Source organism: Polypterus senegalus, chromosome 8 (genome assembly GCF_016835505.1).
Source record: "Polypterus senegalus isolate Bchr_013 chromosome 8, ASM1683550v1, whole genome shotgun sequence".
Lineage (NCBI taxonomy): Eukaryota > Metazoa > Chordata > Cladistia > Polypteriformes > Polypteridae > Polypterus > Polypterus senegalus.
Window position 1 is genome coordinate 63,498,643 of NC_053161.1, and position 12,454 is coordinate 63,511,096.

Sequence of the window (12,454 nt, forward strand, 5' to 3'; positions counted from 1 at the left end):
TTCTTTCAGGATGGTTTTATAGGTTATGAACAAACAAACCACCCTAAACACAGTGGAAAACTGATTAAAGACAAGTTGGTCAAAACTGACCTGAAAGACATGTCAAGGTAAAGATTTTTAAAAGGTGTACAAATTAGGGGATGTTTCACTTTTTTTTTTTTTTCTGCTCTTTAATTAGAGGAAATGTAGAAAAAGTCTCCAAATTCATCCAGAACTGCTTTACAGTTTTTCAAACACAAAGCAGAGTCAAATTTGATCCAAGGACGATGTAAGGTTAATCAGAAATTTCTGCCATTGATCTGCTTTAGGCAGGCTGGCACTCAACTGTAATTAGGGTCTTGAGCTGCCAGCTTTATATTGAGTAAAGTTGTAATGAAGTTGCAGAGGACAATAGGGCAAATAATTATTTTGATTTGGTGTGATAGAGGTTAAAAACCATTTTAAAATTCCAGATACAAATTAGGGAGCAAAATGTATTGATGTGAAATAGTTTAATAGTTAAATAACTATGGAAAACAATATAAACTACATAAATACTGCATTTCCTGAAATCTTCTAAAATAAAATAGGTTCATTGAAAAATGGAATTTAATTAAACAACAAATTCAATACAAGGTATTTGCCAGACACTTTAAAAAGTCTTATTTGAATAAAAATCTGTATATGCAGTTACTGTTGACCACTATGGCTTGAGCTTAAATCCATGATTTAAAACAATCATTCCCTACTTATATGAAGGCCATGTACAAACAGTTCAGTGTTCCCCAATCAGTCAATACAAATATGCAACGCAGAGAGAAATTCATCATTATTATTTCCATTTGGTTTATAGAAACAATAGCCTAACAATGCAGTTCAGCTTTTTATTGTTAGAAGATTAAAGTCAATAAATATCTCATGTCATACTGGATCGGTAAAAAATAACACCTCCATTTCAGCACATCACATTCAATATAACAAAAAAACATTTTTTCATGTTACCAATATTCAATTAGATATTATTTCTATATTTCAACTTTGAAATGTTAATTTTAAGATAGAATGTGTTTTTATAAGTAATTTTAGTAAATGTCAGCATATACATTACTTGATCGGACAGTCTTTTAAATAATGGCTTATAATGCATTTGTTTTATAAAAAACAGTGTGCAGATAGAAAAAACAAACATATGCTATCTTCTGTTTAATAAACCTGGCAGTTTGGAATGCTAGAAAAATACATGCAAAAACTGATCACTAAACAATTGACAAAAACATAATAACTGAACATTACAAAGACCAATCCAATAAATTAAGGCAAATTGTTGCAAGCTTACTTGGCAGACAGCTAGCTTAGCCTTCATTTCTTGTACCCATTGAATATCTTGTCAATCATATTGTATTCTGTCTGATATAGTAAGATTTGGGTAAGTTTCAGTATTTTATACTATTCTCCGATATACTTTTCTCGGAAGCTCATGATTTATTCCAACCATGCTAGATATTTACTGGATGTCTCTCTCTCTCTATATATATATATATATTGTGGAGTGCTAGGGTTATCCCAGCAATTCCAGGTGTCGCAGTAAGGTACGAACATTTTCATGACATTCAGTGTGCATATCGTATTAGGGAAATGCAAGGAAATTCGTACCGGCAGCTTCTGACATCGTTGCCCTCTCTATGCATTCATATTTCGATAAGGAAACCCACTCTTGATCCCCTAAATAAAATAAATAAATGAACAAATAAAGTAAAAGATGTGTATTAATTGTAGGTAAAACGAAATAATGTTCATCCTTTAACTAAGCCTCTTGATCCAGGAAGTTCACATTGCAGTCAACACCGTAAAACACAGTATGCTTAGTTAAAAATGCACAAATGGATATGTTGGTAACTTGGTAGTTATATATATCTCAAAGATTAATAAAAAAATATGGAGGTGATTCTTTGTTGAATGTGAAAATTTACTGTGTATAGTAAAAACTAAATATCTTTATATTCCTTTATGGAAATGGTAGGAGAATGTGTTTATTTTCTATATGTTTAAGTGCAGCACTAATAGTACTTTACATAAATTAACATGACATAATAAATCTCATGTAATAAACAGCTACCTATTTTAAGAGGAAGCTTAAGTAACACACTGGCTGTGTAAAGAGCTTCAAAAGCATTATACTTACTGTTGGTTTCAAGGCTTTCACAGAGCTCAGTTTTGACCTCTCCATTTGGCCTGTCATTTCCTTTTTGTGTCAGCTTGCTGGACATAGTGGCTGCTGTCACAACAGCCTTGAAGCTGCGCTTGCGCTTCTGCACATTCTGCTCTGGGTGCAAGATGATGATGTAAACCTTGGGTAAGTACAGCATGCCCAGAGAAACTGATGCACTTAGGCTCATAGAGATTGTAAGGGTTGTTGTTTGAATATACATCTGGAAGACAAAAATGCAGCTTATTTTAGTCAGTCTATAATTCCATGAAAATGAAACAAGATGGTTATTAACAAAATAAACGTATACACCATAGAAACATACCTCATTAACTGGACACTTGAATTTTTTAAATATTTGGTCAGCGTTCTTTTTTGCTCTCTATGTGATTATACTGATGCAAAGATGGCATATCATCTCTTTGGATACTTCATACATATTTAAGAGTAACAGTGTGTGTTTTTGCAGTTTTTATTATAGTGTAATATGCTAGGGATGATATTTCTAACTTAAAGGAAAGTTAAACAATCGAATAACTCAATCTATAAGGAACAAAAGTATGGAACAATTTATATGGTAGTTGACAATAACTTTTCCAATTAGTAGTCCACACTTCATTTCTATGTACATTTAGGTTATGTCAACCAATTGACAGTCATTCTTTTTGGCACCATCAAGCACATTCATTAAAAAAAAAAAAACCAAAAGAGACATTCCTTGTATTCAGATCAGCATTCATAACAGCGTCTGAGCTAGATTTTATGCTGCATTCTGTCTGCTCCATTGGCTAAATTTGGACACATTTGTCCATCAAAAATTTATAGCAAAGCACAATGTAAAAAGACATGTTCATTGGAAAAAAATGTGTCTATTTCCCCTAGACAAACAGTAAGGTGGAGTCATAGATACCTGCATACTAAGACTGTTGATTTCTTTTCACCATCAATAAAATAAATCAAGCATCTGTATCATTTTAGTAATACTGCATGTTGCCCGATGTTTAAGGGATGTTGACATAGCAAAAGTCAGTTCTAATCATTCTCTGTAAATTACAACATCTCACAGATTAAAGCGGACACTGTACATTGCAACATGGGGTATGAGAAGCTGAGGAGAGCTAATTAAAATATATATAGCTTTTTCAAAACTCAAATAATAAGCTCTAGTCTGATAAATAATACTTTAAATAAATTCTGCAACAACATAAGATACCCCGGCAAAATTATGCATATCTTCTTTCATCTTCAAGCCTTTAAAGATGTATTAAAAAAATGTATATTTATAAAATTAGATTTATGCACTTTATGATTTGTTACTTTTTGAGATTAATATGAGTTTTAGTCAATTATGAACAAGTTCCATATACGTATAATAAAATGTTAACATGTTAATATACGCATAAATTGTTGAAAAATATAATGTATCTGGTAATCCTTAATTTAAGGTATTACAATAGTTTTTTTGTGTTCACTGTTTAGCATTAAATTCAGAGATTTTAGGTTAAAAATACTATTCAGGGTGAATTAGCTTTTCTCATTTTTTTTAAAGCTTAACTAGAAATATTTTCATAACATAGTTGGGGACTTTGGGAGCAGAAGCAAAAATAACAAAACATAATATGATGAAAAATATATTAAGTCCGATATAATTATTATTCATAAATAAGGCATCATAGGAATGGTTTCATCTACTGTATCTCTAATCCTACTATGCTTTAATCAATAAACTTTCAGACCACATCAGCTCTTAATAAATTAATTCTCCCATGGAATCTTTATCACTTAAAATCATTGCATTTAAAGGATTCCAAGCAAATCACCCGAGACAAACACTGTTTATACCTTTGTAGTCTAGTCTAAGGTTGTATGAAAACACAGACTACAAGGTTCAAAAATGGGTTTTATGCCCATGTGGTAAATCTTGTGAATACTGAAAGTTGTGATGAGAACAGGCCATTTAGTCCAATAAATGAGTCCATCCTATTCATCTAGATTGTCTAAAGTGATAAGGTACCCAAACACTTCCTTAGCACCACACTGTTTGGTAATTTATTCCATGTGTCTATGGTTTTTTATGTTTAAAAAAAAACATAAAACAAAACTTATATATATAAGTGCGTTCTAGTCACCTGGACAGAGGAATGACGTGCTTTCAGGTTGAAGAAAAGGAGTTTTGATCTGACCTGGGTCATGAACTATATAAAAGACTGTGGGAGATCCCAGTGTTGAGCTGAGCTGGGTGGCAGGTTGGCAACGCATCTGGGAGAGTGGAGGATTTGTTATTGCTATTGTATTGTGATACTTATGTGTATTGTGGAGTGTGCTTTGTGCACTTTATTATTGGAATAAAGTCATTTATTGGACGTTTACCTGGTGTCTGGCGTCTAGTCTGATAGTTCAAGGGGACGATAGCACCCCCTATCTGTCACTATCTGTCATTTATATATATATATATATCGTCACACACGTACGAATAAGAAGAGCTGAATGGACTGAAAGAAGGTAATTCCACTCCAGGCCAGGGGGTGGTGGGGTGGTGGGGTGCACTAAACTTTCCTCTGTTTCCTCTGCAGACCAGATGCGGGAAAATCTCCCTGATTTCTCTGCAAAGACATCACTTCTGGCTCTGGCACCACAGAAGACGTCACTTCCAGTTCTGGAGCCCCGAAAGGTGTCACTTCCGGTTCTGGCGCCATCTTCAAACTTCTCTTCCGGTCCTGGCATCCACGATGGCATAATTTCCCTGTGTTCTTGCTGCAGATTTTATGTTAAAGTAATAACTGGGATCCATTGTAGTAATTCCTTTCATAATTATAAATACTTCAATCAAGCCATCTCTTAATCTCCACTTGCTTAAACTGAAAAGGCTCCACTCCTTTAATCTTTCCTCATAGCTCATACTTTACAATTCCAGAATTGACCTAGTTGCTCTTCTCTGGACTTTGTCTAGGGCTGCTATGGCTTTTTGTAAGACCAAGACTTAACACTTTACTCCAGGTGAGAACTACCAGTGTGTTATATAATTCATGCATCACCTTCCTTGACTTGTACATTATGCCTCATGATATATAACCTAACAGCATATTAGTCTTCTTGATGGCTACTGTACACTGTCTGGATGACTTCAGCATCCTTTAAATTTTTGAAATCTGTTTTTTCCATCACAGGCAAAGGCAAACAAGGCCAGGTTAGAGTTACCAGTCTTTGGGATGTATGAGGAAATAATATAATATGTAGAGTAAACAAATGTGGACACACAACCTGAAACTGAAATCAGGTTTCCGATGCTATGATATTTCTGCTAAACATAATGCCAACCTGCCAATCTAAATTAGAAATTGAGATAATAAAATAATATTTTATTATTGCCTCATTTTATTATGTTTCTCATACACAAAGTAATGCTGTTACAAAATGGAAAAAAATAGCACTAGGTGAGGCTGACAAAATGCATAACGAAAAGTTGTCAGAAAAACTGCTTTGTGTTTTCTCACCAGGCAAAGGTGCAGCACGAACAAGCAAAAAAAAAAAAAAAGACACATAACACATGATTAGTCTTACATGAGCATCTCAGCTACACCAGGTATTCAAACACTTAAATAAGCAAGTGACACTGCAATTAAAGATTATTTTGGTATTTGTAATATAGTGTAAAACATTATACCATAAGAAGAAAAATAGCTATATGATTAAAGTAAGGTGTTGCAGTTCTGAAAAATATTTTGTAGGGCACGTGAAATTACAACATCTATTTATACTGGCAACAAAACTAAGCAAAAACAAAATCAGAATCTCTCAATACTTTTAAACAAAGCACAGTTTAGTTTTACAGTAGTTCCTATTATAAAGTTTATAAAATTACATATAGGACAGTATCCATTTATTGTGGGAAAATTAGTTTACATTTCCAATATAAAATATAATTTAGAGGACTAATTATTTTTTTTAAATCTCATATGTTCTCTCACAGTGTTAATGATATTAAAATTGATTCATTTTGTTTGTATGTACATTCAAAAATCAAAGCCATCTCAAAGTGCTTCACTGTAATATGATATACTATACTGCATATCATATTTACTGGCATATTGAATCAAGGTATTAATTTTTCCTACACTTTATTGTCTGAAACGACAATGCATTGTTCAGTTCAGTACTTCCAGCATGTATATTAGTTTAACATGTTAAGTTTATTTTTTAAGAAAACCTCAGATTTCTTCCATGAAGGAGATGATTAAACTGCAGTACTTAAATGACAAATTATTTTACATGTAAAATTGCTTGGAAATGTAACTGAAGTGTTGCAGTTCTGTTCAAAACAAGCTACAACTAACAAATAAAATTTGTTATTACAAATCTTACTTCCATGTCAGCATGATCAGCATTGGAATAGCTTGTTTTAGCCATTTACACAACTTATAAAACATTGTTTCAATACTATCTTCAGACAGGACATGTCCAGCCCAGTACTTCCATCTGGGGAAGAACATTTTAAAATCTAGTTTTTGTAATTTATACCACATTACTTAGTGATGCTATTTGGTCTTGTCATGGTTTTATAGTTTGGTGTTCTTGGTTAGCATTCTTTGTAGTTACCTGCATCTTATATGCTGAATTGTTCTTTTGGCATGTGTAAGATGTTGTCTACAGATTGCTAATAACATCCATTAGCTTGTATGGTCTGAGTGGCTATATACAGAATATTTTTTGTATTGCTTCATTTGGTTGCCAGTGTATCTGGTCACCCTATGTATATTACTTTGCATTGAAGATTATATAATGATTGCTACTTGCCATCATCCTTTTTTCTTCTTCAATGCACCCCTATAAAATGCCAGGATGCAGCTACCAGACCCCTTCCATCCTTGTAATTGATTATTGTTTTTAGCTATCCACCAGTAAAAGTGTCCAGTACTCTGAACGGTTTTGCAGAAATAGTTTACAGGAATTTGTCACTCTGAACTGAATAAGCAGTATGAGAAAGGGTGAGTAGAGTTCAAGACAGGCTTTTAGTAAGCCAAGAGTGGAGTAAAAACAGCATTACAATTTGACAAATCAAAAGGCACCATTCAAGATATCTACCATATAATAAAACACTAAGGTCAGTGTGTGTGTGTGTGTCTGTGAGTGTCCAGTCCCTCTGAGCAATCTGATTAGTCAGTTAGGCTTTGACGTGATTGGTCAGTTTGGCTTTGGTGACACAATTGAAAGAGGAAGTGCAAGTGTGAGATGCTTGAGGAGGAATAAAGACATAGGAGCCACAATAAGAGTTACCTTCAGAGAAAAGAAATATATAAGCGGACAAAAGGCAAGTAAGATATCTTGAGGTGATGGAATCTGAGACGGGAAAGTGTCTTTTACGGGAAGGTGCTTGACAGAGGTAACGTGGGTCAAAAGAAGTTCAGACACACATGGATACAGAGGAAAGACATTGAAGGTATCCAAAGGGCAAGAGATATCAAATAATTTAAAATGAATTCTAATAAAACAATAAAACAACAAACATCATGAATATTGAACACCGTGAAGTGCCAAGTACACATCAATTAGCACAAGACAATACATGATAAACATTACAAAACATTAAAATCCGCATGTAGTTAGCTTAAAAATGAGAGATCAAATTACACAAATGTAAATTTTTGCCCATGTTTAACAAAGGAACTCCAGATGAGACACACCTGAGTAAACACATTCTTTTCATCCAATAAAAGCAACGTAACCACTTCAAAGCAGTATTAGAGATTCCACCGTTTATGAGTAAAACGCCATGACTGACAGTGTCAAACATAGCATTCAGGTCAATTAAGATAAGGAGATATGAAAACTGAAGATCTGCTGCCATAAGAAGTTCATTGATAACCCAACTTAATTCAGTCAGTCTGCATTATAGAATCTTCAGAATCTGGACTAAAATACATCATTAAACTCATTTAAGTCTAAAAGGGCTTGCAAGTGGAGAGCACTTGTCTTCTAATGCAACTTTGAAATGATATAATAATTAGAAAGAAAGGCAGGATTGAGATATAACATTTTCAAAATTGGATTTAATTGTGGGTCAACAGCAGAAAACATTGCTCAATGTATACCACTTCACAAAAACAAGTCTACTTATTTTGCATAGTCACTGTTCTCAGGGCTTAAATCATTTGGGAATAACCACAAAATTGGAATAATCTGGTTAAATCTGATGAGATTTATCTCAAACTACATTAACAGTGAAATTTTATTGTTCTGTTAGGCAGAAATGGCAGATAATTTTTGCCATAAAATGGGAACATTTGATGCTAATTATTTGCAATAGTTTCTTCTTGAAATGTATCACTGACTTCAGAAAATGGCAGGAATGTCTGAAGGTAGAACGCATCTGAAAAAAGCTTTTTTATTAAAATATTTTTTCTAATGTACTGTATGTAAAGATAGAATGTTAATGATAAAAAGGAAACGTGAATAGTATTGTACAGTATTCAAAAATGAAGTTAACTGAACTGAACAAATCACACACATCTGATGTTGCACCTCTCAGAGGTTTTACAAAATGCACATGCATCTCCCACATTAGTTTGGCTCAGCTGCACTTTGCTATTGATAAAGAAATGTTTGAAGGACACCTGATAAATCAGTTCATCATTTCTCATTTTTTCCAAATATAATACTCTCTCTCAAAGCTTTTACCCAAAACAAAAATATTCTTCATTTTCAGGAAAGTCTGCATTATTAATGTCAATAATTAACTGCCACTTATTTTTTAAGTGTATTAATTTACCAGTATAATTTATTTCCTTTGATTTTCAGGTTAAGAAGTTGTGTTAAACTTGATCCAGCATTTACCTCTTGAGAAAAACAGCCTGCTAAATCATCTATATGCACATATTAACATTGTATAGTGACAATTCACTGTGCTACCGGTGTTAGCATTTCATTGCAAATAGTGTAGCATAATTGCCAACTTGTCTCTTAGATTTTCATTATTATGCAGTGGTCTTTTTGGTATTTGTTTAGCAGCTGAATGGTAGTTATCTGGTTTCTCAAGAAATAATAAGGCAGTTTTTATGAAAAATCTAAAGAGTTTGACAGGCTGTGGAAATCTCCCTATGCAGTGTAAGAAGCACTGTAAAAATGTGAAAAGACTCCCAGTTAGCTGGCTGTGGAAATTTACAGCACACGTGGGTGTTCTGTGTACACAAAACCCAGCTAAAGAACATTGATGTATGACATTTAATCAGGATTTCTTCAACACTGTTTCTTGTGTGAGTATTGAATAATCTTAAATATAACCAACATCACATCAAATGTTTTGGTTTCCTTATCTAATCTCTGATTACATTCTGATGTGCTGCAAGATATATATATATATATATATATATATATATATATATATATATATATATATATATATATATATATATATATATATATATATAATTTTTTTTTTCTTTTTTGCTGTGCACTACACATTCTGAAAAAAAATCAATAATGATACCCTTTTCACCATAGCTTTCCAGGGCATGCTGTTCTTCATCTAATACGGCCTTTGATCTTTTCTTTATCTTAGTTTACTGTATTATCTATTAGGAAATGCAATTCTAAAATAAACTTTATTATTACTGCAAAACAAAACCATAAACAAGTAAAACAAAACATGAAATAGTACAACAAAGCATTACATAGTATTCAGTGATGCACTTTAATTGCCATTATTATTACCGAATCCCAACTTGTTTCTATGTTGTAAGCTTTTCTGCCAGTATAGCCATTATCTCCCTGTGTCACTGAAGTGGAAAAAACAGCTAACAAAATTAACAAATGAATATTGTACATATCAAAATATGAATTTACCACAAATGATGAATATCTCTCTATTATAATAAAGAAATCTTGGGAAGAGAGACGAGAAGTGACTTTCTCAGAGATACACTTTCATGTCCCCTGAGACAAGATTTTGTGTCAAGAGATTTAACCACGCCTGGGGCTGGAAATAAAAGTCAAAGAGTAGATGACAAAGAAGAACGTCTTAAAGAATTCAAAAACGTTGGCGCAATACTCATGCTGATCAGGTTAGAGATAATGGAAGTAAAAAAATTCAAAAGTCTCCAAAAATGATAGTAAAGATCGCATTAGTGCAAACAAATGGAAATTATTACTCGGTGAAATAACGGAATAGCAAAAAGAGATCGAATATATTGTTCGGATTTAAACTTTAAGTCGGAGACTTGAAGATCGTCTAATTCGTATTGCCATCATAGAAAAGTAGTGTTTCTTCCCAGTGAAGAGGCCTATCCGTGAGAATTAAAGTTTTGTTGTTTGGTGAAGGTGAAATCTACATACGTGAGGAGCATAGACGCGAAGTTGCTAGCACATAGTGCAGGCAGGGGGGTTGGTGAGCGAAGCAAGCAGGGGGTGAAGCCCCCAAGTTCCAAAATACAAAGAACCAGAAAGAAAAGATGCAGCATAAAGGGGCTTTATCTCTGACGCTGACGTCCGAGGTTCGATCCCCAAGAGGGGAGCAGTAGAGTGTGTACGCCTGATGAGCCCAAATGAGGGCAAAACATATGTCCCATAATCTTTGCATTATTTGACAGTAAACTATGCAACATTCCATGATCTGCTTCTCGCAACTGAAGAGGGAACACTGGCGGATGTTTGCTGAATGGCAGACCAACCACAAGCGTTACCTTGTAGGTAACCACCCACACAATTCAGGTCGGGACTCAGACTACAAATGCAATGAATATATATATATATATATATATATATATTGTGGCCGGGACGCCCAGGAGGAGGAGAGGAGGGCTTGTGCCTCCTCCAGACCGCAAGGGGGCGTCCGTCCTGGTTATGTTGGGGGCCACGGGTACAAGGCTTGGAAGCCCAGCCCTGTAGGGACCCGTGGTCACCGCCAGGCGGCGCCCGATGCCGGTTTACCCCGTGTGGTCTTTGGCCGGGGATGGAGTCCGGCCAGGATGCCTTGGAAGACCAGAGGAGGGCTTGTGCCTCCTCCAAACCGAGAGGGGGCGTCCGTCCTGGTTATGCCCCCTGTGGGGACCCATGGCCACCGGGATCCCGGCACTTCCACCACACCAGGAAGTGCCGGGGGGAACACGACAGGGGACACACGGACGGCTTCCGGGTGCGCAGCCGGTACTTCCGCCACACAGGGGTGTGGCCAACGTTAAGTGCCGGAAGCAGCTGGAGCCCATCCGGGTTCCCATAAAAGGGGCCGCCTCCCTCCAGTCATTGGTGGAAGTCGGGAGGCAGTAGGACGGAGCTCGAGAGAGGACAGGAGGCGGCCAGAGCAAAGGCACAGAGACTGTGCAAGAGGCACTGGGGTTGTGAGTGCATGTGACTTTGACTATTGTGTATATATTGTTAATAAACAGTGTGTTGGGTGCAAAATATGTTGTCCGTCTGTCTGTGCCGGGGCCAGCGTTCACAATATATATATATGACTGTCTGTCTGTGGTCGGGCTGGCTCACAATATACAGTATATATATATATATATATATATATATATATATATATATACACACTGTATATTGTGAGCCAGCCCGACCACAGACAGACAGTCACCATTCTTAAGTCCACCACACATGGTTTATTTACACTATGTACAAGTTCTAACACGGTCCTGCACAGCACACAGTGCTCCAGCAACAAACACCCTTTTCTTGGGCCTCTCAATGGTCCTCTTTGGGCTGCCTTTCCTCCTCACTCCCGAGGGTTGCCTTCTTCCACCTGACTCCGGCTCATCTACTGGAGGGAGGCGGCCCCTTTTGTAATAATCCGGAAGGGCTCCTGGTGCTCTGTCCAACGACACTTCCTGGTGTGGCAGAAGTGTCAGATGAGCACCCAGAAGCCCTCCGGGTGCCCCTGGGATTTCTCCCAGCAGCGCATCCTGGTGTAGCGGAAGTGCTTGCCTCCAGGGTTCCATAAACGTCCAGGCACCCCATGACCCCCATGCAGTCCAGGGAGGCTGTCCTCCTACTCTCTGGGGAAAGTACTGTCCCATTTCTGGTCCCCTGCTTCTTCCGGAGTCCGGTCATCTATGACAATATATATATATATATATATATATATATTGTGATGGACAGCCAGGGATCCTGCCCGGACGGGACGCCCTTTATAAGAGAAGACCAGGGTAATGGGCATACTACCAGGAATACTGCCCCCGGGACACGAGAGGGTAGCCCCCTTGGTTTACATCGGGGCCGCGGATTTGGAGCTCAGAACTTTAACCCGCTGGGCGTCCATGGCCATCTCCAGGGGGCACC

At 36.4% G+C, this 12,454-nt stretch overlaps 1 protein-coding gene across 4 annotated transcripts in view; it reads right to left on the minus strand.

The window, feature by feature from the left end:
* The window catches only part of LOC120533985 (metabotropic glutamate receptor 8), a 1,059,754-nt gene that overhangs the window by 47,452 nt on the left and 999,848 nt on the right, over window positions 1-12,454 (minus strand). For 3 of the 4 annotated variants that reach the window (XM_039761168.1, XM_039761170.1, XM_039761169.1), the window contains exons 10-11: window positions 2,162-2,408; window positions 1,633-1,701 (exon numbers count right to left, since the gene is read on the minus strand). In XM_039761168.1, coding sequence (XP_039617102.1) covers window positions 1,633-1,701; window positions 2,162-2,408 — 316 coding nt within the window. The remainder of the gene's footprint in view (window positions 1-1,632; window positions 1,702-2,161; window positions 2,409-12,454) is intronic. The other variant, XM_039761171.1, reaches the window with a different exon arrangement.